At 53.6% G+C, this 27,914-nt stretch overlaps 2 protein-coding genes and 1 long non-coding RNA gene across 7 annotated transcripts; 1 reads left to right on the top strand and 2 right to left on the bottom strand.

Annotated features, from left to right (window-relative positions):
* Window positions 1-1,010: 1,010 nt before the first annotated feature.
* On the bottom strand, window positions 1,011-12,008 carry AP4B1 (adaptor related protein complex 4 subunit beta 1). 2 transcript variants are annotated; one of them, XM_054026775.1, is made up of 10 exons: window positions 11,866-12,008; window positions 11,446-11,670; window positions 9,405-9,535; window positions 8,622-8,769; window positions 7,365-7,861; window positions 6,495-6,578; window positions 5,451-5,554; window positions 3,329-3,536; window positions 2,600-2,884; window positions 1,011-2,053 (listed from the first exon to the last, which is right to left on the bottom strand). In XM_054026775.1, the coding sequence occupies exons 1-10, from the start codon at window positions 11,976-11,978 to the stop codon at window positions 1,626-1,628; spliced, it is 2,223 nt and encodes a 740-aa protein (XP_053882750.1). In that variant the 5' UTR covers window positions 11,979-12,008; the 3' UTR covers window positions 1,011-1,625. The 2 variants fall into 2 exon arrangements, with proteins under 2 accessions (XP_053882750.1, XP_053882751.1); XM_054026776.1 differs by lacking the exons at window positions 8,622-8,769; window positions 9,405-9,535; window positions 11,446-11,670; window positions 11,866-12,008 and adding an exon at window positions 7,974-8,507.
* A 143-nt stretch (window positions 12,009-12,151) lies between these two features.
* On the top strand, window positions 12,152-18,662 carry DCLRE1B (DNA cross-link repair 1B). Of its 4 annotated transcripts, XR_008444781.1 has the most exons (6): window positions 12,152-12,318; window positions 13,437-13,658; window positions 14,214-14,379; window positions 14,770-14,952; window positions 15,360-18,477; window positions 18,569-18,652. XR_008444781.1 is itself a non-coding variant. In XM_054026778.1 (5 exons), the coding sequence occupies exons 2-5, from the start codon at window positions 13,470-13,472 to the stop codon at window positions 16,526-16,528; spliced, it is 1,572 nt and encodes a 523-aa protein (XP_053882753.1). In that variant the 5' UTR covers window positions 12,152-12,318; window positions 13,437-13,469; the 3' UTR covers window positions 16,529-18,662. The 4 variants fall into 4 exon arrangements, 3 of the variants coding, with proteins under 3 accessions (XP_053882753.1, XP_053882752.1, XP_053882754.1); XM_054026778.1 differs by having other exon boundaries at window positions 14,214-14,276; window positions 14,802-14,952; window positions 15,360-18,662; XM_054026777.1 differs by having other exon boundaries at window positions 15,360-18,662.
* Window positions 18,663-19,451: 789 nt separating this feature from the next.
* On the bottom strand, window positions 19,452-27,838 carry LOC128836468 (uncharacterized). The gene is made up of 3 exons (XR_008444782.1): window positions 27,746-27,838; window positions 25,927-26,048; window positions 19,452-20,360 (listed from the first exon to the last, which is right to left on the bottom strand). It is a non-coding gene; the product is annotated as an uncharacterized LOC128836468 (long non-coding RNA).
* Between the last annotated feature and the right edge of the window lie 76 nt (window positions 27,839-27,914).

The following is a 27,914-nucleotide window of genomic DNA, read 5'->3' as shown; positions in this document are numbered from 1 at the left end:
TCACCAAGGGATACCCTGCCTAGAATGAGTCTTGGACTCAAAGGTCATGTCTACACAGGGATTGGAACCAGGTTACCTGCAACTGTGTAAACATGAGGAGTTGCTGACAGGGTACAAGGGTGTTTTTGCTGGTAATTTCATAATGCAAATATGCTCCCATCACCTAGAGCAGCCAGAGGTGTGGCTAAGTGAGCTCAGCTCACACAGGAAAGGTCCTGTAAGCTGGTGATAAGACACACCAGACTACAGTCTGTGCTTAAACCCAACTGCAGCTATAGCAGGCAGCCTTAGCGTGACCATACCTGCTGAATGCTTACTTACTGCAGAGAACAAATCCACAAAGACTGTCAGTGGACTTCACAGCAAATTCTGCGCTGCTGCTCCTAAGGTAGCAAGAGCAGCCACTTCACCAGCACAAGAGGGGTTTTATGGCAATGAGGGAAGAAGCCATTCCCTAAGTGTGGGAGGTCTAACCTGGTGTGGCTCTTAACTCAGAGTCACAGGGTGGATACTGAGGGTACATCTACACTGCATACAAAAAGCCATGGCAGCAAGTCTCAGAACCTGGGTCAGCGGACGCCAGCTGGGAGCTAAAAATAGCTAGTTGTGTAGACATTCCCAGTTGCGCTGATGCCCAAGCTCTGAAACCCAAAAGTGGGGGCTCCAGCCTGAGTGGGCACTTCTACACAGCTCTTTTTAGCCCAGTAGCATGAGCCCATGCCAGTTGTTGGGGGCTCTGAGACTTGCTGCCATGGTTTTTTTGGGGGGGAAGGGGCAACGTAGACATGCCTTAAGAGGGAGTTGGTTCAACCCACCTGTGCCTCATTACCCATCTCACAGTGGCACATGATAGGGGACAGCTGGTCTCTATCAAGAGAGGGGAACAGGAAACAGTGGCATATAGTGCAAGAGGTGCCGTGAGCAAGAGGCTCCTGGTGCAGACTACGGGGGAAAAGAAAAGAACACTCCAGGAAGGGTTGGGAGTGGCCTATTAAAAGCAGCCAGTTGAGTTGAACTTCATAGACTTTATTTGGGGATTTTGAAGTTAACAAGCCCAGCCCCTAAGGAGCGGTGGTTGAACAGAGAGAAGCCTGCATGTAGTTTACGGCAGAGCCCTGAAAAGGAACACTAAGGGTCTGTCTCCACTGCATACTCCATATGGCAGCACGTCGAGTACATACACTGCATGCCCCTCTAGCACAGGTATAAACAACATTCCCAGTCCTCTCTAGAGAGATCTGACTCCAATATTAAATCTTTCTTTTATTCATGTAACTAGCACTGGAGTTGTTCCTGCCTCAGTGACCCCATCAGAAGCACCAGACTGATGATCCATCCCCCAGCCTTGAGAGTTGCGAGACCTTGATGGATTTTGAATCTTTCCCGTGCACCTGTTATAATGCAGTATGTGAAGAAACTAGCGACACTCGCACCATATGCTGCCCCTGGGCCACACACTATTCCCACTGGTACTAATGGCAGCTCTAAGGCAGATCGGGGCTGTTCAAGGCCCTTACAAACAGTTTAGAAGAAGAGCAATTTAACTTCAGTAACACCACGCTGAGCCGTAGAAAAGATCTTCCCTGCACCCCGAGTGAGGCTGCTCCGAGCAGGGCTTAGAGGAATCAGGATTTCAGCCCTAGGACTGTCCCCATTACAGTTCTTAACATTGAGATAAAGTGTTGCAGCGCCTCAGTCCTCTCCTCGCTCTGCTTCACTGAAACCTGCATGTCGGAGTTCTCGGTCTCAAGCAGCAGTTCTGTTAGGAAGAGACAGCCAGACTCATCCTGGGCACTGAGATAGGCTTTCCATGGCTGGGCACCAGCTTTGCTCATAGCAATAGTCTGGATGTGGACAACCTGAAGCGCAGTCTGTATGGTGTCTGGGTGAGCAGCTCCATGCCAGGGCAGAGCCTGCTGGCAGTTCACATCCAGACTCAGCCAGGTCTTCTCAAACTGCTCTGCAGTCAGGTGTGCCTTGGGGATTAAAGTCAAGCCAGCCGAGTCTGAATGAACCTGGAGAACTTCCTTATTCCCTTCTGAAATCAGTGACTCTGAAATCAAATACGAAACAGGGTGAGAAATGGCATTGGGAATGCTGCCCCCAGTATCACCAAGGGCTGGTCCCCACTTAGTCCGGACTTCGGACTAAGGTACGCAAATTCAGCTACGTTAATAACGTAGCTGAATTCGAAGTACCTTAGTCCGAACTTACCGCGGTCCAGACGCGGCCGGAAGTCTCCCCCCGTCGATGCCGCGTACTCCTCTCGGCGAGCTGGAGTACCGGCGCTGACTGTGAGCACTTCCGGGATCGATCCGGGATCGATTTATCGCGTCTTAACCAGCCGGTAAGTGAAGACTAGGCCTAAGAGTGTCTGACAGACCTATCAGCAACACAAACCCAGGAAGTGTAATGCCTCCAATATTCCACCGGGGTGAGCAGACTGTGAACAGCCAAGTGTTAAGTGAAAGGCTGAGACCCCATAACAGCCTTTTGTACTCAAGGCTTCAGTGCTAAAACCTGGGATCCTCCCAGAGGGTCAAACATAGGAAGATTTATCAATGGAGGAAGGTATTTTTCTAGCTGAGCGTGTGGCTACCTGTTCCTGCAGTCATCGGAGCAGCAAAGGGAAAGCCTCCGCAGCGCGGCTCCGTTGCCCAGTTAGCAGTGACAACTGCCCAGCGCGCTTTCCCATATATGGGCACCAACGTGTTAAACTCTGAAGCCCATTTGTTCACAGGTCGCTCTGCCTGATCCTCCAGGAGTCCCAGAGAGGGATCAGACTTGGGGCTGCACAGCACTTGCTTCGCTTCTTCCACGCCAGCTTGTAAGAGACGATAGTAGAACAGCCCCCGGTCCCGTACCACCATATCAGTCTCTTCCTCTGGAAAGGTGAACACACACACGTTCACTCAGGGCATGCTAGCATTCATAGATCAGACCTCAATGGACAACCCTTCGCTGGTACATACCAACCAACACCTGGATCCCGAGTGCCGTCCATTTCCTCTACCACTTTGCAGAGCTAGGGGCCAAACAGCAGCAGGAGTAGCAGCAGCAAGGTGGTAAACAGGAGCAAGGGCAAAGAGGCAGACAGGAAGAGGGCTAGATTCTGCATTTGCATCCACGTAGGAGGAGGTCAAAAACTTATTTTAAAACTAATCCGGATCTTTGAGCCGAGGAGTTTCTGCCACAAAATTCTCCATCTGTCAGGGTGTGCGAGAGTCCTCAGCAGGGACACACCCACCTATGCAGTAATACAGCAGGTGCCCTGACATAAATTTAGCACAGGGCTGCGGGCATGAGAGTCTCAGCAAGACATACCCACCTATGCAGTAATAGAGCAGTCGCCCGAGTATGTCCTGGCATTCGGCAGGACGAAACAGGAAGAGTCGGACCAAAGCTGTCAGCAACTCCATCTTCACTGCTGGAAACGTCTCCGATCTCACATTCTCGACAAAGTCCTCCAAAACATAGGGAGCATTGGGAACTCTCTCCCCATGCACTCCCAGGAGCCAGATCAGCGCTTGCTTGCCCTGGGGAGTCAAACAACACCACCGGATGCTCAGAGCCAAGCCACTCCACACTGCACTCCTAGTACAACCTGTGACCAAGGACCTTTGACACCAACTGGCAGAAGGCACAGGGGTACATATGAGTACAGGGATCCCCTGGGTTCACCAAAAGTGGTCATGTGGTGGCCATATTCATTGCAAGATGTATGTAAGGAAAGCGTGAGGAGTTATGTATACATGCTGAAAATTATGTTCTCTAGGTTTTGTAGGTAAAGGCAGATCACTCAAAGATTCTGTGCCTTGAGACAAACTTCTCCAGACAGGAGATGGGAGACCTGGTGGACCATTGTGTGCCGTGGGTCTTACAACAGAAGTTTAACAATATACTAAATCAAATGCTGAAGAAGAGCTTGCGGAGACTTCAGAAGGAAATTAACAGGAACAGTTGGGGGAGAGGAAGAAACCTATTTTCAGGTAAAGATCAAAAGGTCTGGTCTGGAATATCTGGGGCTCTACAGAAACATCCTGGCATCCCTCAATCTCTGAAGACAAGTGGTCAGTAAGCTTGAGGTTATGAAAGGGGGCTCTCAGCCATCCTGGTTAAAAACACTGAGAAAAGGACTTGGACTAAGCGATCCTGTAGGAGACAGGGAATATCTTGTGAGTTAAGTTTTGGCTCTAAAAGGCACATCATGTTATGATTTTCCTTTACATGTAACCATCTGTTTCTAATATTTTTATTTACTGTCACTTGAATCTCTGCTCTTTGATAAAGTTATTGTTTTCACTATAAATCTATCTAAGTGCTGCGTGTTAAGTGGAGTGGGGATCCGGAGTTGAACCTTGTGTAAGTTGGTGTGTACTGTTCTTCGGGAGAAGCAAAGCTGAGTTCTGAATGTTCAGTGGAACAGGAGCTGGGTAGTCCAGAAGCTTGGTACATGCCTATTGTTAACTTGTAGAGAGAGTGCGATGCCTGCGGACACCTGGATGGCAGTGCTTGTATTACGGGGTCTGGTGCAGCAGGCACTGACAAGACTCCCTCACGCTAAGGGCAGGAATTAACAAAGTGCCTCATAACCCTGGGTACCCCTGAGAAGAATCACACCACCACCGGAGCATCAGGTGAACTGGGAACCCCAGGCTGCATCTCACCAGGATGGTGCTCAGCTCAGAACTGTTTATTGGAGAGAGGAGTATTCAAGACAAGAGTCTCCCAGTATTTAAATAGTAACATCAGCCAACACAGAAACACCCAGCACTTAATACCAGGCTTTCCATCTCCAGAGCACTGGACCAGCACAAACCAACAACCTCACAACAGTCCTGTGAAGCAGGACTATTGTAATATCCTTTTACAGACCGGTGAACCACAGCAGAGAGGTGATGAGACATGCCCAGGCATCAGCATGATTCCATGTCAGAGCTAGAATAGAATTCTAGAGTCCTAGCTCTCAGGCTAGTTCCCCAGACTACACTTCTATATGCCCTAAATACAGTGGTTATCTGGGGTTAAGGGAAGCGGTGGGATCTCCGTTGTCCTAGCCCAAAAGGGGCCATGTACAGACAACTTGGCTGACATCACTGTACTGAGGAAGGGCCTGCAAACAGTGCTGCTCTAAACTGCCAAGCAGCAGGTGCTCACAGATTCAAAGGCCAGAGCTTCCCTGCACCCCATGGAGAAGTTTTTCTACAGCCTAGGAGCTCCCATCATTCAGTTGCTCTTGAGATTCAGCCTGAATTTGACTAGGAGGGATGGGACGTAACTGAACAAAGGCATAATCCCTCATCCCACCCCAAATGATTCCTCTCCCTCCTTGGTGCTCACACCCTTCAAATACTTGTTTGGCCACTCCAAGCAGAGCTGGTTCTGTTTATCAGAGTTCTACATGACAGGAGACGGATCGCCTTTCGGCTAACTGCACGAAGCCTCCCTACCTCGCTGTCCTGCATGGCCTCCTCACAGTTGGGCAGAGCCTGGCACACAGCCTCAGTGCACTGGGGACAAAGCCACACCAGGTCCCGGAAAGCCTGCACCACAGCTGCAGTGGAACAGAATGCTCAGTATCTAACAGCAGCTTTTTAAAATCACCACCCCAAGAAAATAATTCACCATCGATTCGGAGCGAGCCAGGTCAGTGCTGCACTCATTCATGCTATTTGGAGCACTTTTCTTCAAAGCCTCACACAGCACTGGGGTTGGCCATAATAAATGTAAAACCTTTGCTCCCCCCCATCCAAAATAAAATGTTTAAATGGCAAAGATTGCTTCTTTGGCTGCATTGAAGCAATCTCCCCCAGCCATCCCCTGTCCTTGAGAAGGCAGTGACTGACTGTCTCATAGCAACAGTGTTCTCTTCAACACTCTACAGCAACCGCTGCTAACTTATAAACTTGCATATACATTCTAAAAATTAATTCATTTGGTGACTGGAAAAAACTGCAATTTTGAAAGCCCATAAAAGGTGGAGAAAAATTATTCAAAAGAAGCGAGTGAAACAGTAACTGATGTTAAATCTGAAAGCAGCAGGAAAACCAGAGAGGAGAGTCAGTTACATCAGTGACTGAAATTACAAAAGGGGCAGAGACTAAAGCAGCCAGTGGGAAACAACTTCAAGGTCAGAACTTTCAATCAACTTGACCTTTATAAAAGAGCCATTAAAATATCTCAGTACAGTCCCTCACTCCCTGAGCTAGCAGGTTCAGTCCACATCACACGGTGGATGGAGCTGTGTCCAATCCCCGCTTAAGCACAAGGAAGGTAGCTAAGATAGGAGAAGTTATAAAGTCCACACAAGGAAGATGCCTACCAGGTTAGAAGCCACACCAAATGATTATCTTGTGGTCACCTGGACAGGGATTTCCTAAATCCCAGCCCAGAGCCACACAACTCTACCAAAGCTAGATGTCCTGGTGGCGAGGCCATTTCTTGAAAGCGTGAAGCAAGCAAACCCGAGAACTCAGCCAGCAGCAAATCCTTACCTGAAGTGATATGTTCTTGCTTAAGCCCTAGGAGCTCCGTTAGAATCCCCACACACTGCTCTGTGTACGTCCTGGCAATGCTGCCTGAGGAAGCACCAAGGGGAACAAGTCAAGCTTTGGTCAGAGAAACAGACAGGTGTGCCTATGCTATCCACCACAAAGTCATGTTAGAGTGATATTCTCCCTCGTCTGAAAACACTGTTTCTCTGCCATAATAGCAGGCTAACAAATCTATAGGTTGGTCCTGCTTTGAGCAGGGGGTTGGACTAGATGACCTCCTGAGGTCTCTTCCAACCCTAATCTTCTATGATACCACTCACTACAGCCAAAAAAAAAAAAAAAAAAATCCTGGGGAGAATGCTCTAGTTCCCTCAGCGCACACACAAATGAGAGAAAGTCTGGTACACCTAAGGGAAGAATCCATTCACAATTTAAAAACAGACATTTTAAATGCAATATTAGGGACCCCAAACAACCTTAACTCTGCCCCCATAGCACTACCCAGAAATTTAGGGCCCACCCATCCACCCCACAGGTTCATTACGATTCCACGTTTTCATGCTCCCTAATAAGATGGGTGGGTGGGTAAAGTCACCTCATGTGCACATCAGTCCAGCCCTGGCTTGCTAGCAACTTAGCATTTCTAGGGCACCCGGCCCAGGCAGAGCAATTCAGAAATGCTCAGGACAGGCTCAGGAACGCCTTCATATTTCTGGGGATCTGGCTCAGCCTGGGGTGCGGCACCAGGACGGCTCTGACACACAGTGCTCTTTCGTCGCTGGCCTAGGCTTGTTTCGGTGGAGAAAGGCCTATTTGAGAGATTTCAGAGACAACCCCCGGCTGTTTCTGAAGCAAAAGCAGAGCTCTTACCTATGGCGAAGATGGCCCCCTGGGCAAGCTCGGTTGACACATCAGTGCAGTAACTCTTCAGCTCCTCCAGCACCTGCTGCACGTTCTCATCATTCACCAGTTCACACAACACTTCCATCTTCTGACATTTAATGTAATGGGGCTCCGAGTAGGAACAGAAAAACTTCTTGTAATGGCTGCTAAAGTGGCCAGGCAGGCTTCCCAGGATCTGGCGCACATGACACAGGGCAGCGAAGCAGAGCTCCCGGCTCTCGGAGGTGCAGGCCGCCAGCAGTGGCCCCTTCACTCTAACTAGTACATCTGTCTGTACCTGTGGGAAGTCCTTGGCCAACACCAGAAAGAGTTTGGTGGCTGCCATCACAACACTGGGGCTGGTGCTCTTGAGGGACCCATCTAGTGAGCTGAGGATGTCGAAGAGTTCTTCCTCACTGCGGGGTTTGTAGCGCAGCAGGAAGGCCAGCACCTCACTCTGTCCCCACTGGTCTAAGTCAGACATTCTGCCAAGAAAGCAGCACGGTAAACAGGTCACAAAAGATGCAGCACTACACAGGGATCATTCCAGGGCAGAGCCTGCAGCTGTTGCACTTCGTATGGTTTCAGCATACCCACCAATTGCCAGGTTTGTACATGCGGATACCAGCGTTCTCTCTCTCAAGGGAACCAGTCAGTTCACATGCACGCTGAAGCTGAACTCTGTCTCAGTCACTCACACCTGCCCTCAAGCACTAAACCAGAGAGAAACACTGAGAAGGTGCATGGCTAGAGCAAGAGAAAGGATGCCACTCCCTTGACCGAACCAACCCAGACCTGTCTGAAGAGAAGCTGATTCCTTCAGATGCTGGACACCATCCCTGCCACATTACACATATTGGGAGGTAGTGGGACAGACAGGCTAGAACAGCTGGTCCTACACTGATGTGCCCCAGCTGTTGTCAGGGAAGAAAGAACCTTTAGATAAGCCATGATACAACTTGTAATTTTAAATAAACGGATAGTTGGTCACAAACTTCTCCTGGAAACTGAGGTTGGTTCTGGGTATCACTGGGAAGGCCTCAGATTTCACATGTGACAGTGAGGTTAATCTGGCACTCTCCTATCTTTTTGGGGGGTGGGAGGGAACGACTGACAGCAATGGAATTTGTTTCCAAAGCCTCCTCTCAGCTCTGCCAGGAGCTGACACATCTGCTCTGCTGACATACAGAACACAGGGGGATCTCACTAGAGTGAAGCTTCCAGCGTCTCACACAGAGAACAGACCTTTTAAGAAGGTGATGGGCTATGGGCTTGTTGATGACAACTCCTCCTTCCCGCCTCAGAATCTCTTCTAGAGCCCTCAGACAATTCACCACTACGATGGGATCCTGGTCACGAAGCAAACTGTATAGCTCATTCACCATCACGCCATCTGCAGAGACACAAAAGCACTTAGATCATCGGAGACTCAGAGGCACGGCATCCATTCAGGCAAGACAGTCACTGTCCATGAGCAGCCTCAGGAATATGGGGACCATGACACAGTACCTGGGAGGAAGAATTGTTACCAGCAAACTACAAATACCCTTGACTTTCCAGTAACATTAGGGTATGGCATAGGTATTCTCTAAAGAGCCCTCTCTACACAAGATCACTGCACGTGTGGCAGTCAGGTGCTAGAGGAAGAGGCTGACACGTAGCACAGAAAATGAAACAGGAAAGGAAGAGTCCCAGCCCCGTGAAGCAGCAGATATGAAAGGAGTATTCCTCTGTGGAAACTCACCCTGCCAGACCTGAAAATGCCCAAGAAGCAGATTCCATTAGGGATCTGCCTTATGTTCACAGGCTGCCCCCCTCCCCCTGCCTCCACTCCTGTGGGATCTAAAACCAACACACAGCCCAGTGAATCCAGGCCAAACAGGGAGCCTTGACTCTAAAGAGCTGCATCTAAATGAGTTGTATGTATCTTATCTAGTAGAGAAGCATAATCTTCCTCTCCCCAATGAAAGCTCTAGGACAAAGTATGACCATGCCCCGCTTCCTCCAGTGCAAAATCTGACTACTTACCCACTTCGGTGTCACCTTGGAGTTTCTGCATCTTTGCACAGCCAAGAACAGCTACTCTCCTCACATAGGACGCCTTGTCTCGCAGACCATTCAGAACGGGCTGCTGGATGTACTCCTGTATGCCAGGCATCCTATGAATAAGTATGTATCATTCTGGATTCATTCAAAATCCCTCAAGATATCTTAGGGTGCTCCCCCATCTACAGCAACCACTTTTACAAACCAAGGGTTTTCCTTGCTGTTCTCTTTCAATAATCCCCCTACACGCAGGTAACCATTTTCCATTCTGTGCACATCTCTTTTGCGTCTTTTAAAAGAATTAAGCAGCATAAAGAAAACACTCAAGACATGTGTGTCATTTTTGAAGTCCTGAGTCCCCATCCAGAATATCCAGGCACTGCTATTCAGATGAATACATTAGAAAGCCAGAAGGGATCACTGTGATCATCTAGTCTGACCCACTGCATAAAACAGGCCATAGAATGACCCTGAATTAATTTCTATTTGGCCCAGAGAATATCTAGAAAAACATCCAATCTTGTTTTAAAAATTGCCAGTGGAGATTCCATCATAACTGTTGGTAAATTGTCCCAATTGTTAATTGCCCTCAATGTTAAGAATCTGCACCTTATTTCTAGTTGAATTGGTCAATATTCACCTTCCAAACACTGGATCTTCTTACATCTTTGTGTGCTAAACTGAAGAGCCCATTACTAAATTTGGGTTTCCAGGGTAGGTATTTATAGTTTGTGATCAAATCATCCCAATTCTTTAAACTAAATAAATTCAAGGACCTCAATGTAACACTCTAAGGCTATGTCTACACTATGGACCTTTTAGTGACACAGCCGTACTGCTAAAAGGCGCACAGCGTAGCCGCTGTTTGTCAGCAAGAGAGAGCTATCCTGCCAAAAAAAAACTTGCACCTCCCCCACAAACGGCAGTAGCTTTGTTGGTAGAAGAGCTCTCCTGCCAGCAGCGCTTTTCATCAGCAAAACTTTTGTCCTTCAGGGTTGTTGGTTTTCAACGCTCCTGAATGACAAAAGTTTTATCGTTCACGGTCCAGTGTAGACAAAACCTAAGACAGTGGTTCTCAACCTATTTACCATTGTGGGCTGCATCCAATGCTACCTGTATGGCTCTGAGGATGTCACATGGGCTACAGCTCAAGTGCTGATTGGGCTCTAAGCAGCCCATAGGCTACAAATAGAGAACCACTGCTCTTAGACAAGTTTTGAAAACCTTTAGTCATTTCTGTGGCTGTTCCCTGAACCTTCGCCTATTTATCAGCATCCTTCTTGAATTGCCGAAGGCAAAAGCAGACACAGCATTCCAGCAGCAGTTGCACCAGGCCAAATAGAGAGACTATAACCTCCTTTCTTCTACTTGAGTGTCCTCATTGCCTGAACACCTAAGCCAGGGGTGGCCAACCTATGGCTCCGGAGCCACATGCGGCTCTTCAGAGGTTAACCTGGCTCTTTACCTAGGCACTGATTCCGGGGCTGGAGCTATAGATGCTAACTTTCCAATGTGCTGGAGGGGGGGTGCTCACTGCTCAACCCCCTGCTCTGCCCCCACTCCACCCCTTGCCCTGAGCCTGCCATGCTCTTGCTCCTTTACCCTTCCCCCCCATAGCCTCCTGCACAAGTGAAACAGCTGATTGCAGTGGGAGGGGGAAGTAGATGCTGATTGTTGGGGGCTGCCAGCAGGCAGTAGGTGCTAGGAAGCTGATGGGGGGGGGGGGGGGGCTACTGACTTATTACTGTGGCTCTTTGGCAATGTACATTGGTAAATTCTGGCTCCTTCTCAGGCTCAGGTTGGCCGCCGCTGGCCTAAACAGTCTATAATCATAATCTCCCACACCCCCAGCCGCTTTCTCAGGCAGGTGGAGATCACTAAAACGATGACTGACAGCACACTGCATTCACCTAGGAAAGAGCAACGTTCCCAAGAGCTAGGCCACAACACTGCACTTAGGTCCCCGCTGCTAAGACAGTAGGAAGGGTCATGCATCCATCTCCCAGCCAAGTCGCATCCATACCTGAGGCTGCACATGCTGCGGAGGGCGAGGCCTCTGACCATGGGGTTGGGGTCGGAGCAGTCTTTGCACAGGGTGTTGATAGCCAGCAGCGCTAGGTCGGGCTGCAGAGCGGCGTACGTGCACATGTACAAGTAGACCAGCTTCTTCTGCACGATGTCCCCCGTGGCACTGGCCTTCACCATCTCCATGAAAACCCCGGACACATCCACGCCCTGGGTCATGCGCCTGAAACCGCCGCACGAGCAGCAGAGAGAGCAAAGCCGAGCTCAGGGCAAGGGCAAGGGCAAGGGCAAGGGCAAGGGCTCTCCCTCCCTCCCGGGCCGCCGCCGCCAGCCCCGCCCCGCCCGTCCCAGGGGGGCGCCCCGGCTCCGCTCGGGCCCGCCGCAGCCAGCCGCGGGGCAGCGCGTGCACGGGCCGTACCGGATCACGCGCAGCAGCACGTTGCGGTAGCGCAGCCGGTCGGCCTGCACGTGGCGGTTGGACAGGGCTCGGCGCAGCTCCGCCACGGCATCGTCCGCGCCCCAGTACGGCATCCCCGCTGGCGTTCTGTTGTTCCGCCAGGCACCGCCCCCTCCCGCGGCTCTTCCGGGTCGGCACAGGAAGTCCCGCCCCAAACCGACCGGACGAGCGGTAACAGCGCTCACTCCGCACGCGCACTGCATCGCTACCCAGAGCGCCGCCGTCGCACCACGCCTGCGCAGCATGTCCAACGTCCTCGGAGAGCAACGGCCCCGCCCACCAGAGCAAAAGGACGCATGCGCCTAATCGGCCCGACGACCGTGATGCACTTGGCGCTTGCGCAGTGCCGCTCGCTGGCCCTGCCACTCAAGTCATCGGCGGGAACGGGACGTTTGGAAGAATCTAGTTGAGCGGGTGAGGCCGGTCTTGGATCCGGATCCAGCCCCGGCCCTGTCGGTGCCCCCCACGCCCTACCCCTCACTCCCGATCCGCCCCTCCCCCCGCACTGCCGGTGCTGCTTGCTCCCCTCCCCCCCCGCACTGCCAGTGCCCCTCACTCCCATTCCGCACCCCCCCACCTCTGTGATCCGCCCCTCCCCCCGCCCTGCCAGTGCCCTCACTGCCGGCCCACCGCTCCCCCCGCCCTGCCAGTGCCTCACTGCCGGCCCACCGCTCCCCCCGCCCTGCCAGTGCTGCTTGCTCCCCTCCCCCCCCCGCACTGCCAGTGCCCCTCACTCCCATTCCGCACCCCCCCCACCTCTGTGATCCGCCCCTCCCCCCGCCCTGCCAGTGTTGCTTGCTCCCCTCCCCCCCCCGCCCTGCCAGTGCCCCTCACTCCCATTCCCCCCCCACCTCTGTGATCCGCCCCTCCCCCCGCACTGCCAGTGCCCCTCACTCCCATTCCCCCCCCACCACTGTGATCCGCCCCTCCCCCCGCCCTGCCAGTGCTGCTTGCTCCCCTCCCCCCCCGCACTGCCAGTGCCCCTCACTCCCATTCCCCCCCCCACCTCTGTGATCCGCCCCTCCCCCCGCCCTGCCAGTGCCCCTACTGCCGGCCCACCGCTCCCCCCGCCCTGCCAGTGCTGCTTGCTCCCCTCCCCCCCCCGCACTGCCAGTGCCCCTCACTCCCATTCCCCCCCCACCTCTGTGATCCGCCCCTCCCCCCGCACTGCCAGTGCCCCTCACTCCCATTCCCCCCCCACCTCTGTGATCCGCCCCTCCCCCCGCACTGCCAGTGCCCCTCACTCCCATTCCCCCCCCCACCACTGTGATCCGCCCCTCCCCCCGCCCTGCCAGTGCCCTCACTGCCGGCCCACCGCTCCCCCCGCCCTGCCAGTGCTGCTTGCTCCCCTCCCCCCCCGCACTGCCAGTGCCCCTCACTCCCATTCCCCCCCCCACCTCTGTGATCCGCCCCTCCCCCCGCCCTGCCAGTGCCCCTCACTGCCGGCCCACCGCTCCCCAGTGAACTCTGCTGATGCCCCAGAACCCCGCCCTGGGGGGCGTTAATGGTGGAAACGTGACTCTGTTTTGCAGTGCGGTGTCGTTCGCTGGCCAGGCGCCCGGGCCATGAATGGGGCTCTCCTCCCGGGCACGCCCATTGCCGTGGATTTTTGGAGCCTCAGGAAAGCCAGCCATGCTCGCGTGTTCTTCCTCTCCCACATGCACTCTGACCACACAGTGGGGTTATCCAGCACCTGGCACCGGCCCATCTACTGCTCCCCCCTCACGGGGCGAATCCTGCACCACAGGCTGAAGGTAGGAGCCAGCCCACGGGGGCAGACAGCGGCTCGGGGGGCCGAACCCAGGGCCATGGTTTGCATGTCACTTGGATAAAGCCGAGCGTTGGAAGGGTGAGAACGCAGTTACTGTGTTTGCTACCCAGGAGTCTGTGATGAGGAAGGGACGTCTTGGGACCAAGCTTTTGGCATGGGGGGTTCAGAATCCCTGTTTTTCATAATGAACAAAGAGCAAGTCAGACTGAGAGCGATCCGGCTGCAGAGCTCTGCCGTGCGGCTTGCTCAGGAGATGAGAATGGAGCCCGTCCCTCGGGAGACGCTCTGGTCGGATTGCGGTACCCGACTCCTGGAGCAGAGCGTTCTCTCCCCTGGGGCCAGCTGAGGGGGCCTCCTGCCCAGGCAAAGGCAGTGCAGGGAAGTGTCTGGGTGAATAGCGAAGTACAGCCCAGGGAATGGGGTTGGGCCCCAGGGCAACTGGTTGGCTAAGGGAATGGGGAAGGAGGCCTCATCCCTGTGTTGGGAGGGAGCGGGTCTGAGGCCGACTCCACCTGACCAGCCCTGTGCTTCCTTCCAGGTGGCGGAGCACTGGATCCGGCCCCTGGAAGTGGGCCAGAGCCACCTGGTGGCCCTTGATGAGGTTGGTAAAACGACCATGACGGTGACCCTGATAGATGCCAACCACTGCCCCGGCTCAGTCATGTTCCTCTTTGAGGGCCCCTTTGGTGTCATCCTCTACACAGGTACGAGCCCCCATCCCGGGGCCCGGAGACCCCCTTTGCCTTCCTGCCCAGCTCTGGGCATGTTTTGTTCTAGGGTCCCTGCCAGAGCCCTGTGCTTCTACCACAGGTCACCCCTGACCTTTCCCGCACATCCCGGGCCCTGCCTCCTGTCTTAGGGTTTAGGGGTTCGGAAGGGGAGTCCCGCCAGCACCGCCCCTTGAGGAGAAACAGGTCACTCACCAGGCCAGGAATCAAACCTGAATCATTCAGGTGGCAGCCCGGGGCTAGAGCCAGCAGGCGGTGAGGCCTTGGCAGGCAGAGGCTCTAAGCCAGATCTCTGCCGTAGTAGTGCGTGGACCACCAGGCTGGGCTCCCACAGTTCTATGTGTTTGGTGTTTTGTCTTGTGCCAGGTGACTTTCGTTACACTCCCACCATGCTGCAGGAACCGGTGCTAAGGAACCAGAAACGAATTGACGTTCTCTACTTGGACAACACAAACTGCGACCCCCTGGGCGACCTGCCCTCCCGCCAGCAGGCCACCCAACAGATCAAAGAGCTGATCAAGGCCCACCCAGATCACGAGGTCAAGATTGGTGAGTAGGCATCACGGCATGTGGGTGGGGCTGGTTCCAGAGCCAGGGACTGACAGTCTTTCTGGGACACTCAGTGCCTGATGGGAGGGAATCGCATTAGGAGGGGACATGCGGTGGGAGAGGTACAGCAGCTCGCTGTGCCTGGGTTGTGCATTTTGACTGGCTCAGAGGACAGATGTAGCTAATTTTCATTCCTTTTATGTGTGCTGCATGGGGCAGGTGATGGTTTTCCTTCCCCCTCCAGCATAGGTTGGCAGGACAGGGCCTGTCTCTTCCTGAGTGCTGGGTCCAGTAACCTATAGGCCCCACGCTGCTCGCCCCCATCCTGGTAATGGCCCCTTTTTGCTGCCTTTGCAAAATGCTGTTTAGGTCTGAGTTCCTGAGCCCCCTTGTTTGCTCCTTCCCAGGGGTCTACAGCCTGGGCAAAGAGTCGCTCTTGGTGGACTTGGCCTTAGAGTTTCAGACCTGGATTGTGGTGAGTCCCAAGAGACTGGAGCAGATGAAAGTGCTGGGCCTTGTGGACGTCTTCACTGCTGAGGAGGGGGCTGGCTGGATCCACGGTGTGGACATCTCTGAAATCTGCTGGGAAGCCATGATCAACTGGAACCAGCAGCGCCCCACCATTGCCATTCTCCCCACCAGCCGCCCAGTGAAGATCCCCCACCCCAGCGTTCACCTCGTGCCCTATTCAGACCACTCCTCCTTTTCGGAGCTGCTAGAGTTTGTACAGTGGCTGAAGCCCTGCTCCATAGTTCCAATTGTCAAGAGAAACGTGTGCCTGCCGTACTTGGAGAAATACCTGAGCTCCAACCACAAGGCGTCACCTGAGCCCGGAATTCCAGAGTCTGGGCAGAAGTTCACACAGTTGAGAGAGAGCAGGGAGCAGCAAAGAGCCACCCTGCAGCCTGTGCCTACGAAGAACCCCTTTGCATCCGCAGAGAAACGTACGGACTGGCTGGAGCATTTCGGGGGGGTGACGATTGGTCAGCAGAGCTCCTCAGAGCAGCCTAGGGACCCCAACACCCGTTTGCAAGGTGGCTCTATGTGTTGCAGGGGAGAGAGAAAGGGAATCAAAGTGGAGTTATGCCGGCTGCATGGTGCCCAGAGGCAGCTTTTTTCAGCACAGCCCAATACACAGACACTTGCCAGAACGCAGCCACTGCCACCCAAGGACGCCGGTGCCTGGACGTCCCAAAGTAGCACAGAGGGCACAGCACAGTCACACGCGAGTTCTTTATCCTGGCAAACAGGAAAGAGACACACCTCCCGCGCCAGCCCATGCCAGCCTCCCCTGCGGGACTGGGCCCCCTTAATGCTGGCCTCTGTGCAGAAGAAGGCCGCTTTCCCCTCACACAAACAGAGTTTAACCTGCCTGCAGACTGAGGAATTTCTTCCCCCAGGAGCAGCTGGTGACCGTGTCACCCTGGCCAGCTGGCCCCCTGTGGCCAGCAGTCATGTTGCCCGTGGGCTTGCGGAGGAATATTTGCTTGCTCCATTAAACACCCTAAAGCAATACTCTGCGGAGAGCTTTGACTGGCAGATCGAAAACTATTTCAGGAGAGAGGAGGGGCCCTAACAGCCAGCATATGTGGAGCTAGCAGCAAAGGTCCTGTTCTCCCAAGTGTTGTGTCAGTGTGTGCTGTCTGCCAGGGCTGCTCTGAACCAGCTGACAGGAGATGGCCCAGCTCGGGGCTTTACACTGAAAGCTTCCCTTCCATTGCCTGAGAGGAGAATGGCAGAGTTTGCAGCAGTTCCTAGATTCTCTTTTTGTTGGTTTGTTGAACATTCTAAAATTGCAAGTTTGTTCTACCACAGTATGAGGATGACTCCCAAGTACTATCTGTGACCCTGTCCGTGTCCTGGGGTGTCACCCTGGCACTCACACAAACGCAGATCCCAGGAGGACACTGTTCGCTGGACCTTATAGCAAAGGGGATTGGAATGGTTCCTGGGAGGTGAGCCGCAGGGGGCGTGAGCTGCCAGGGCTGACTCTGCATTCATGTTCCCATGAGACGAGAGAAACATTCTCCTGCTTGACAGCAAAACAAGAAGGAAGTTCAAGAACCCCATCCTCTCCCCCTTGCTGTTTGCATTCCTAGCTGCTGACAGGGATTGGTGTGTGCTCAGCTATCCTAGGGGCTTGAGAGCTGGTTTTAAAGAGACAGTGAAGTGAAGAGCTTTCAGGCCTCTCTGAATTGCTGTGAGGCTGTATTTAGAGACACTAACATCACAGATTTGTGGGAAGCTCTCCCAGGGGTCACAGCTGCCGTCCCATCCTGATTGGGCCAGTTTGTGGTTGGGGCTGTAAATGCTCTCTTGTGTCACGAACTGGGACAGGAGGAATTCTGTGAATTCTAAGGACATGGGTCTCTGGTGCAGTTTGTTGCATTGTTTGGAGTGTCTGTGTTCATTCGTGAACTGTTGTTTCTTCTCCCTCCAGCCCTTGATCCTTGTGCCCCATATCAGTGAGTCAGACCAGAGCGACAGCCCCCGGCAGTGTGCAAACTCCAGGCACCTTCGCTGGGTTAAAAGTCACGGAGTCTGTGGCTCTTTCAGTGCAGCCAGTGTTAGCCCTGCAGCCGGCCGAGATGAGAACGTGCTCGCTCTCTTTCTGGGTTAAGCTAAACTCTGAAGGAAGCGATCGCCACCTTTCGGTTCTGCTGAGCTGGACGTAACCAGCTTCGCTCTCCTTGGCGTGGGATTTAGGGACAGCTTAGCTCAGCTGACCTCAAGGTGACCCTCTGTGGGCATTTCCTTTACTTGTACCTGCTTGGGCAGGTGGAAGCTTTGTAGTTTTCCTAGACAAGTGTTTGACCTGCTGCTTTGTGCCTGTGCCAGCAGCGGGTGGGGTGCAGGGGAGGGGGCAGCCTTCAGGTTCTTAGGGAGCTACTCTTAGCCCAGACAGGCTGTCCCCTGGCGAAAGGGCTTTGCTGCCACCCCCACATTGACCCTCTGTCCGAGTGCAGTGAGGGCTCTCAGCGGAATGGCTGTCTGCCCAGAAAATACCCTGCCGTCGGCACTGACACACCCGCTGGACGCCAGGGAAAGGTGTGTCCTTCGGAGCCACTGGGAGCCCTCCCAGGGCCCCCTCTAATTTTGTTGTCTGGTTGCTCCTGGCTGTACAGAAGGAGGCTGCAGCACTGGCCTTCCCACCCTGGTGCCTGAGGAGCATCTCGTGAATCGCTGTGTCTGGGTTAAGCTCTGAGAGTGTGTGGAGAAGTGTGTTATTTATACAAAACTCAAATAAACCAAGTTGAAAAAATCTGTGCTGCTGTCATGGAGCTGGTATAATCAACCTGTCCCGTCCTGGCTTCCTGTCGTTCTTGGGGAGGCACAAAGCTGCAAGCAGCCTGAGTACTGCTGGATAATCTCCGGTTGTTCAGCTAACCAAGCCCCATGATCCTCGCGGTGCCAGCTGAGCGTCAGCGTGGTGTTTCCAGGTGTGCGTGCTGCAGAGCCCTGGCTACGCGGTGCCGTGTTCGGCACTCGGGGCGTGTTCTGTCAGACAGGAGCATTAAAAACCAAGTAAGGTTTATGACTAGCGTTGTGTCTGCCAGGGAGCTCAGATGTCCAAGGAGGGACCTCACCAGGATGGGTCTGATCTCTCCCCTGCCAGCCGCCCATAGGGATGCAGCTCAGAGTCTGCGCTGGAGTCACTGGAAACTGCGACCCACATCAGCCTGTGATGTCTGCGAGCTAGATTACAAGCACCGAACTCAGCTCACCCAGAGGCTGCCCAGCAATTTCCTTGGGGCCTTGAAGGCTGCTCCTAACCTGCACTAAATGAGGTAGACTGTAGCTCCATGCAGGGTATGGTCCCACACAGGGCTTGTGTCAATACACGGTGAGTGCACCATCGGTAGGTGTGTGTCTTTGCACCCAGTGTGCATCTGGCCAATATCCAGTGCCCTGTCTTTTGGGGTTTTGACAATGCATGGTAGGGCTGAAATGAGTCATGCATGGGTGACTGGGAGCATGTAACTTTTTCCATCCCATAATGTCATCTATATCCCGGAAACACCATGGTGACACTCAGCTGGCGCCAAGCTGTGGGTGTCACTGTCCCCCGGCATGGAGTGGTAAGGGCAGGGATGCCATGTGGAATATTGGAAGAGGGGTGTGTAGAGAGGAGTCCCATTTTCCAGGTTCCCGTTCTAACCGCTAGACATGTCCCTGCTTTTCTGAGTAGCTGTGTAGTTCTCTTCTGCCATTTGCTGTAAATGACCAGTGTGGTTTGAACAGTCGCAAGTATCCTGCCCTCAGGTTTACAGCCCTGGCTGTTAGTCCCCTGCAGTAATAAATAAACTAGACTGACCCCTGGGTTGATGGCTCAGCCAAGTGCTATCGCTGTCTTACTTGTCAGAAAGTTAACCCGCTTCTTTCCCCCACCCAAACCCAGTGACCGTCCTACAGGCTGAGTGTCTGCTCCCAGCGGCCGAACACACTGAGAAGCTGCAGCGGAAACTCTGGGTTCTGCTACTGGAACATAAAAGGTATTTCCTGCCATTTCAGTGGACGTGACTTAAATTACATAGGAGCAGGGGAACCTAAAGCCTCTCCCACAGGTCTAAAGGGCAATACAATTTTGTAGGAGAGTCTGAATAATGATAGCAGTGAGGGAGATTTCAGCCACAAGGCTGCCTGTGCGTGAGGCACATTCAAGTGCTTCCCAGAGTGCCAGACAGGTGTTTCTGCTTCTGTTGGACTCCAAGACGCCTTTTTCTGTGCGACAGCTGCCGCTCTGGGGAGGGCCTGTCACCGTGCCTCCGTGGGTCACAACTGAGAATACCAAATTCAGAGCAAGCTGCTGGGGAAAAGAGCTAACACACCCACAACTCTTCCATGAGAGGTACCAAGCCAGCAACAAAATAAACTTCCGTCTCACTACATTGGCTAACAAGAAGTCACAAGTGCAGCCTCCTTAGGTATTCCAGTCCTGGATTCCACAACCAGACACCAGATTTAAAGATGAGTGTTTATTTGAAACTAATTTCATCAAACAAAAGGGTTCTTCTGATCCCAAAGGACCAGCCACATACCCAGGTCAATATATAACTCACATCTTCCCCAATAATCATGCTATTGCCAATCCTTTAGTCTTTAAAATCTAAAGGTTTATTTATAAAAGAAAGAAAGAAAGGTGAGAGTTAAAATTGGTTAAAGGAATCAAATACATACAACAATTGCCAAGTTCTTGGATCAGGCTTGTAGCAGTGATGGAATAAACTGCTGGCTTGTTAAGTCTCTGGTTGCTTTCAAATAGTTGGAAAGAAGGCAGTCCCTTGGTTAGAATGCTCCCATTAGTATAAATCCATAGTCCAGAGGTTTGAGCAGAAAAGAGGCAAAATGGAGGTGTTTCCAGGGCCTTTTATAGCTTCTGCCAAGTGAAGGGAAACCCATTGTTCTCACTGGAAAATTACAGGGAACAAGATGGTATTTGGAATCATATGGGCAAGTCACATGTCCATGCATGCTTCACTTAGGGCTTGTCTACACTGACAGTGTTAAAGCACTGCCACGCTTTAATAATGTAAATGAGGAGGTTAGGTTCCAGGGAAATACAGTATAAGTTTTAAACAAACAATTTAATACTGGTTTCAGAGTAGCAGCCATGTTAGTCTGTATCCGCAAAAAGAACAGGACTATTTGTGGCACCTTAGAGACTAACAAATTTATTTGAGCATAAGCTTTCGTGGGCTACAGCCCACTTCTTTGGATGCATAGAATGGAACATATATTGAGGAGATATATATCCACATACAGAGAGCATGAAAAGGTGGGAATTGTCTTACCAACTCTGAGAGGCCAATTAAGTAAGAGAAAAAAAACTTTTGAAGTGATAATCAAGCTAGCCCAGTACAGACAGTTTGATAAGAAGTGTGAGAATACTTACATGGGGAGATAGATTCAATGTTTGTAATGGCTCAGCCATTCCCAGTCTCTATTCAAGCCTAAGTTGATTGTATCTAGTTTGCATATCAATTCCAGCTCAGCAGTCTCTCATTGGAGTCTGTTTTTGATGTTTTTCTGTTGCAAAATTGCCACCCGCATGTCTGTCATTGAATGACCAGACAGGTTAAAGTGTTCTCCTACTGGTTTTTGAATGTTATGATTCCTGATGTCAGATTTGTGTCCATTAATTCTTTTGCGTAGAGACTGTCCAGTTTGGCCAATGTACATGGCAGAGGGGTATTGCTGGCACATGTTGGCATATATCACATTGGTAGATGTGCAGGTGAATGAGCCCCTGATGGTATGGCTGATGTGATTAGGTCCTATGATGATGTCACTTGAATAGATATGTGGACAGAGTTGGCATCGGGCTTTGTTGCAAGGATAGGTTCCTGGGTCAGTGTTTTGTTCAGTGCCAGACTTTGGTTCTAAGAACAGATGTAAAATAGTGCATCCAATAAGATCTGCAGCAGCCATGGATCCTTTAAGATAAACTCGTCCCTCTCTGCCCTTCCCATCTGGGTCCTGAGCCACTTCCTGAAGAGGTTTTAAATGTGACTCAAAACTTCATCAGGCCAAAATGGGTTAGCCAGCCAGTGAGAACAGGACTAGAGGGTGTTAGGACCATGCTATGGCATGTGTTTGGTGTTGCCTACATTCAGCATGGTTGTGAGACTCCATAACCGCTGTTCACACCCTACATTCTATTGTCATAACCTTTATACAAAGATTTGTATAATTTGAAAACTTATAATTTGCTGGTCATTATTGACCTCATAAATTGTGTGTGGCAACACTGTTTGTGAAGTTATAAGATTCCACCATATGCTGTTAACACATGTTCCAAACAGTGGTTAGCAAACAGGTCTGTCTCAAATAAAGGAACATGTGCTCTGCTTAACTTGCACATACGCTGTAAACAGGCTCATCAAGAAGGAAGGGCAACAAAAGAATCTCCAACAGGTGAGGAAAAACGGCAGCCAACATCCTTCCCCGAATGAGACTCCTTGTACACACGCTCTCTCTTCATCAGTTCACTGCACCAAAAGGGACAAAGGAAACAGCCACTGACCCAAGAAGTTTGGTCAGTAAGCACTGCTGAGAGCATGCAATGAGAAAGCTTTGTTTTGAATTTAACACAGTTTAAGTTGTGTTTTAGCTTGTTTTTCTTGTAACCATTTCTGACATTTAATGCCTCGTTAATTGTACTCACTTAAAATCTCTCTCTGTAGTTAATAAACTTGTTTTATTGTTTGATCTGATCCAGTGGGTTTAAATCAAAGTGTCTGGGAAATGCTGTTGGGGGTAACAAGCTGGGTGCACATTTCTATTGATGAAATAATGGACTTTATATAAACTTGCATTGTCCAGGAGAGGGCTGGGCAGTACAGGCCGTACACTTCTGGGGGAAAAGTTAAGCCTGGGAGTGAGTTGGGGTCACCGTGCGGTATAAGCCAGGTTGGTGAGAGCCACGGTGCGGCTGGCTGCAGCACACAGACATGGCTGGGAGTGACTTGCAGGCTCTCTGTGAGCACTCCAGACTGGAGGCTACAGCAGCAAGGCAGTGTAAAGGGCGGCCCGGGTTAGAGGGCAGGCGTGACACAGCTACTTATTAGTCTGGATTGTACCCTGGGTATGTCCCAGTGGTGTTAAAAGTGCCTGCACTCTGCCATAATACACTGGAGCTGAGTCAGGGAAGGAAAACACATAGGATGCAGCTCTGCTGGTGATACAACAGAGACACTGGTGTAGACAGAGCATTTTTACCACCACTTTTCACAGTATAGGGCTGGAAACACTTCAGCTCCAGCTACACTACCCACTTGGCTCTCATTGGTGTATCATTGCTGAATGTTGCTGTAACACAGATTCTTTTTTTTCTATTCTGGATCCAAAGCTTGTGAAACCGGAAGAATCCCACTCCCCACCTTCGCAGATAACACTGATTCAGGGACTTTACATAATTTCCTGTACAACTTGTCATAGGTTCACGATCAAGTTGAACTAACTTAAAGCAGAAATTCTCCCTTTTATGTCATTTCTTGAATCTGAGCCTCCACTTTCAAATCTGCATTGAGGAAATAATGCTACACGCAGTTAAAGGCATTTCTTAGTCACCTTCATAGTTATCACTAAAGAGGAGCATTTAGAACCTCCTATAAACCACGGGCTGTCTAAGGTTCTCTGTTTGATAAGTGTTGGGTGCATCTCTGGCTGGCTCAGTCAGGCCTGGGGATTTCTCTGAGGAAGTCGCCACGGTCTTCAAAACTTGATTCTTATCTAGTTTCACTTTACTATAGACCAGGCGCCAGCCACAGCACGTACAGTCCTGCAGTGACTAGTTGGGACAAATCTTGCTGCACAGTGAGCCCACTGGTCCCTAACTAGAAAGTCCAGGCCTCTGCAGACAGCTGACAAGCTGATAAGAATATTTTCATGTCGCATACAGCCTCTGCTGGTGACAGACAAGGTGCCATTTGTGACCCAGTCTGTGGTTTCCAGTCATTATTGCCAGTGAATGGGGGGCGCAAAACACTCTGCAGGAGATAAAGTGGAGTCGCTTCCTTTTCACATAGTCTCCTGGCTCCTCATGTGAGGCTGGGGCATTGTGTCCTTCACTGTAGACACGGAGGAGGTTCAGAATTGCATGGGAGCAGAGCAGGAAGCAGCAGTAAGGTGGGTTTCCATGGGTCCATCTTTCAAGGAACACTGAACTCACCTTGTTAAGGGATCAAGCCAGAGCCCATTGAAATCAATGGCGAGACTCCCGTGGACTTCGGTAGGAGTTGGCTCAGGTCCTAGATATATAATGCACCATAAAATCGTACTCTGGTACTGGCTGCACAAGTGAAGAAACGTGGACCATAGAAACAGCACCCCCATTCTGCCCCACAGGATACAGTTCTGCCCCAAAGACAGCCTGCGGCAGTCCGGCACAGTGTGATTTTGTTAGTGATAAAGAATGAAGATGCCAATTGGTATTTCCTGAATCTCAAACCCCCTTAATCAAAAGACTAGCACCTCCTCTGCCCTGCTTTGCAACAGGCTCTGCCCCAGCCTTCATTAAGGCAGAGTTAAGGTTGCCCAGTGCTGCTTTGTGCCCTTCCAGAATGTGGAGAGCCGCTAGACTTAAACCTCTGTAAACTAGGCACTAGAGAGTCAAGGGACATGCAAAGCAACCTTAACCCCGGCTCTGGCCAGAACCACTGGGAATGGTTCAAGGGGGGGGACATACACCTCTACACCGATATAACGCTGTCCCCGGGAGCCAAAAAATCTTACTGCATTATAGGTGAAACTGCGTTATATCGAACTTGCTTTGATCTTCAGGAGTGGGCAGCCCCGCCCCCCCGGAGCGCTGCTTTACCGTGTTATATCCGAATCCGTATTATATCGGGTTGCATTATATCGGGGTAGAGGTGTAATAAGTAGGCCTGAGGCTCTCCTTGCCCAAGTGACAGCTTTGCACCACGTGCTACACCATGCCAGCATACCAGGTTTCCAAGCAGTTTGCAGACCTGTGGATTTTAGTGAACTTGGACAAGGGTAAGGAGCTGATTTTGGGGCAGGATGAATTCCTGGAGCCCCAGAACCAAACGTCTCGGAATTTGCACCACAAGGGGCAAGGGTGGCAATGTGCAATGTAAAGGGTGGGGGACAGGGTTTGGGGAGGGCATGGCTCTGCTCCATAGAGTACACGCACTGTCTGCTTCACAATGGATTGGCTAAAGATGCTATTTAAGACCCACCTCTTCCCTTCTTAGCAGCCTGACCCCCCTCTCTCTCACAGGCGCATTGCAGGCAGGGAGCTGGGTTCAAGGCTCTTTGCCTTCCCATGAGCCCCTACACCCACCCGCTCCCAGGAGCCTTCCTCAGCACTTGAGAGAGGAGAAGCTCCCTGCGGTCCCCTAGAAACAGGAGCCCCTGCCTTCCCCCCATGATCCATGCACTCCCAGGAGCCTCAGCCCCCCACTGCCCCTGCCTCCCACCCCCATCCCACTCCTCACCCCCCTGCTGCTGAGCCTTGGGCCCGGCCAGCCTGCTGCCAAGATCCCGGTGCCAAGAGGAGCACGAACCTCAGCTGCTGCAGTTTTGGCACCTTGAGGGCCCAGCACTTAAAGTGGGCCCCGGGTGCCATGCTGCCCATGCTCCTGGCCACGTGGCCTGTGTGCCCGAGTAGGGAGATTGCTGTACGACTCCCATTGCAGCCGTGCACACCTGCAGCTTACAGTTGCAATGTGCCAGTGTTTAACAAGGGATATATTGCAACCAGCAAGGCAGTAGAAAAACCAGCCCAGCCACGACTAGGTGGCAACCCCAACACATGCTTCAAAGTGGCTGGGCGTGGGTGGCCCCCCAGCTCCGGAGCCTCTACACTCTACTTGGTTCCTTGTTATGCCAGCGCAGGTTTCAAGCCACACTCCCTAGATGGGTGGATTTTAGCAGACTTTGCTTATTAATCTCTACTCCTTATTGGAGGGCCGTAGGTGAGGAACACTTGACCACAACACGCACTGCTAGCTCATCCCCCAACCCTGGTGTGGCACCACAGATAAGCCTGCACCAAGCTTTCCTTCTTCACGGGGGAAAAGGGCTGTACAAAATTCCATTGTTTGGGTTATTGCCCCACTGTAATGAGGTGCAAACCATCACCGCAGAAAACAAATCACAAGACTTCTGATTCCTGATGTGATGGGCACCATGGTGAAAACCAGCTCAGTTAAGGGCTTGTCTACACTCAAAAGCAGGGCCACGTTAACTAGTCCAGTGCAGTTAACGAAGCAACACCCGGCTCCATAAGCTCTTCCCCCAAGCTCAGCATGGGTGCAGCAATACCAGCATGAACGTTTAGTCTGGTTTAGAAAGGAAAACGAGCTGTGTAGCTAGCCAACACCTTGGGACTGATAAACTTGCATCCACACTAGGGCTCAATCCAGTGTTAGAGTACTCTAACCACTGTACCAAGGACCAGATTCAAAACCCACTGAAATCACAAGTTGTTTCTGAGAAGAGTGAACTTACCCCTGTTAACTTCAAGGCATGAGCATGATCCTAGCCAGGCTTTTAAGTGAATTTCTTCCCAAGAGATGCCCATCTGGAGACCCTGACAATCAGAACCCTTTTCTCTCTCCCTTCATTGCATTCTAGACAAAGACACAGGGAGTTCACACGGCAGCCCCACACCCACAATTCACTAGAGAATTTCCCTCCAAATGAAGCATCTTTTGTCTCACAAGGACTCTGCAGTGAGGTGACAGTTGGAAGAACCAAAGGGCTTGGGGTGGGGGGTCTGTACTGCCCGGGGGTGGGGCAGGGGGTCCGGGGGGGGGGTCTGTACTGCCCGGGGGTGGGGCAGGGGGTCCGGGGGGGGGGGGTCTGTACTGCCCGGGGGTGGGGCAGGGGGTCCGGGGGGGGGGGGTCTGTACTGCCCGGGGGTGGGGCAGGGGGTCCGGGGGGGTCTGTACTGCCCGGGGGTGGGGCAGGGGGTCCGGGGGGGGGGGGGGGTCTGTGCTGCCCGGGGGTGGGGCAGGGGGTCCGGGGGGGTGGGGGTCTGTGCTGCCCGGGGGTGGGGCAGGGGGTCCGGGGGGGGCGCAGGGGGTCCGGCGGGGTCTGTACCGCCCGGGGGGGCGCGGGGGGTCCGGGGGGGGTCTGTGCTGCCCGGGGGTGGGGCGGGGGATCCGGGGGGGTCTGTGCTGCCCGGGGGTGGGGCAAGGGGTCCGGGGGGGGTCTGTACTGCCCGGGGGTGGGGCGGGGGGAGTCCGGGGGGGGTCTGTACTGCCCGGGGGTGGGGCAGGGGGTCCGGGGGGGGCGCGGTCTGTACCGCCCGGGGGGGCGCGGGGGGTCCGGGGGGGGTCTGTACCGCCCGGGGGTGGGGCGGGGGGTCCGGGGGGGTCTGTACTGCCCGGGGGTGGGGCGGGGGGTCCGGGGGGGTCTGTACTGCCCGGGGGGGGCGGGGGTCCGGGGGGGTCTGTGCTGTCCGGGGGTGGGGCGGGGGTTCCGGGGGGGGTCTGTGCTGCCCGGGGGTGGGGCGGGGGGGTCCGGGGGGGGTCTGTACTGCCTGGGGGGGGCGGGGGGTCTGGGGGGGGTCTGTACTGCCCGGGGGGGCAGGGGGTCCGGGGGGGGGAGTGTCTGTACTGCCCGGGGGGGGCGGGGGGTCCGGGGGGGGGTCTGTGCTGCCCGGGGGTGGGGCGGGGAGGTCCGGGGGGGTCTGTACTGCCCGGGGGGGCAGGGGGTCCGGGGGGGAGTGTCTGTACTGCCCGGGGGGGGCGGGGGGTCCGGGGGGGGTCTGTACTGCCCGGGGGGGGCAGGGGGTCCGGGGGGGGGAGTGTCTGTACTGCCCGGGGGGGGCGGGGGGTCCGGGGGGGGTCTGTACTGCCCGGGGGGGCAGGGGGTCCGGGGGGGGAGTGTCTGTACTGCCCGGGGGGGGCGGGGGGGTCTGTACTGCCCGGGGGGGGCAGGGGGTCCGGGGGGGGGAGTGTCTGTACTGCCCGGGGGGGGCGGGGGGTCCGGGGGGGGTCTGTACTGCCCGGGGGGGCAGGGGGTCCGGGGGGGGAGTGTCTGTACTGCCCGGGGGGGGCGGGGGGTCTGTACTGCCCGGGGGGGCAGGGGGTCCGGGGGGGGAGTGTCTGTACTGCCCGGGGGGGGCGGGGGGTCTGTACTGCCCGGGGGGGGCGGGGGGTCCGGGGGGGGTCTGTACTGCACGGGGGGGGCAGGGGGGCAGGGGGGGTCTGTACTGCCCGGGGGGGGCAGGGGGGGGGTCTGTACTGCCCGGGGGGGGGCGGGGCCTGGCGAAGATCAGGGCTGCGGAAGGAGCCGGGGAGGCCCCTGGAGACGGGCTGACCTGTGGCTGCGCCTCTCGCGGGCCAGGGGCAGAGTCTGAGGTGAGGAAACACCAACAGCCGCCCGCTGGGCTCCGGGAGCAGCGCCGCGCCGCGCTCACCCGGCCTTGCTCCGGGGCCTGCTGGAGCGGGACAGCCGCGCAGGGGCCACGTTCCCATGGCAACACGGCC

This window comes from Malaclemys terrapin, chromosome 4 (genome assembly GCF_027887155.1).
Source record: "Malaclemys terrapin pileata isolate rMalTer1 chromosome 4, rMalTer1.hap1, whole genome shotgun sequence".
In the NCBI taxonomy this organism is placed as follows: domain Eukaryota; kingdom Metazoa; phylum Chordata; order Testudines; family Emydidae; genus Malaclemys; species Malaclemys terrapin.
This window is presented reverse-complemented; position numbering and strand designations above follow the sequence as displayed.

Bases quoted from the DNA above. Each gene is read 5' to 3' on its own strand.
- AP4B1 (XM_054026775.1), bottom strand. From the start codon at position 11,978: ATGCCGTACTGGGGCGCGGACGATGCCGTGGCGGAGCTGCGCCGAGCC. The intron at 3,537-5,450 runs GTAGGGAGGCTT...TTGACTCCCCAG, and splicing joins AGGCCATGCAGGACAGCGAG to GGCAAGCAAGCGCTGATCTG. The intron at 2,885-3,328 runs GTGGGTATGTCT...TCACCTTTCCAG, and splicing joins ACTGCTCTATTACTGCATAG to AGGAAGAGACTGATATGGTG.
- DCLRE1B (XM_054026777.1), top strand. From the start codon at position 13,470: ATGAATGGGGCTCTCCTCCCGGGCACGCCCATTGCCGTGGATTTTTGG. The intron at 14,380-14,769 runs GTACGAGCCCCC...GTCTTGTGCCAG, and splicing joins TGGTGTCATCCTCTACACAG to GTGACTTTCGTTACACTCCC. The intron at 14,953-15,359 runs GTGAGTAGGCAT...GCTCCTTCCCAG, and splicing joins AGATCACGAGGTCAAGATTG to GGGTCTACAGCCTGGGCAAA.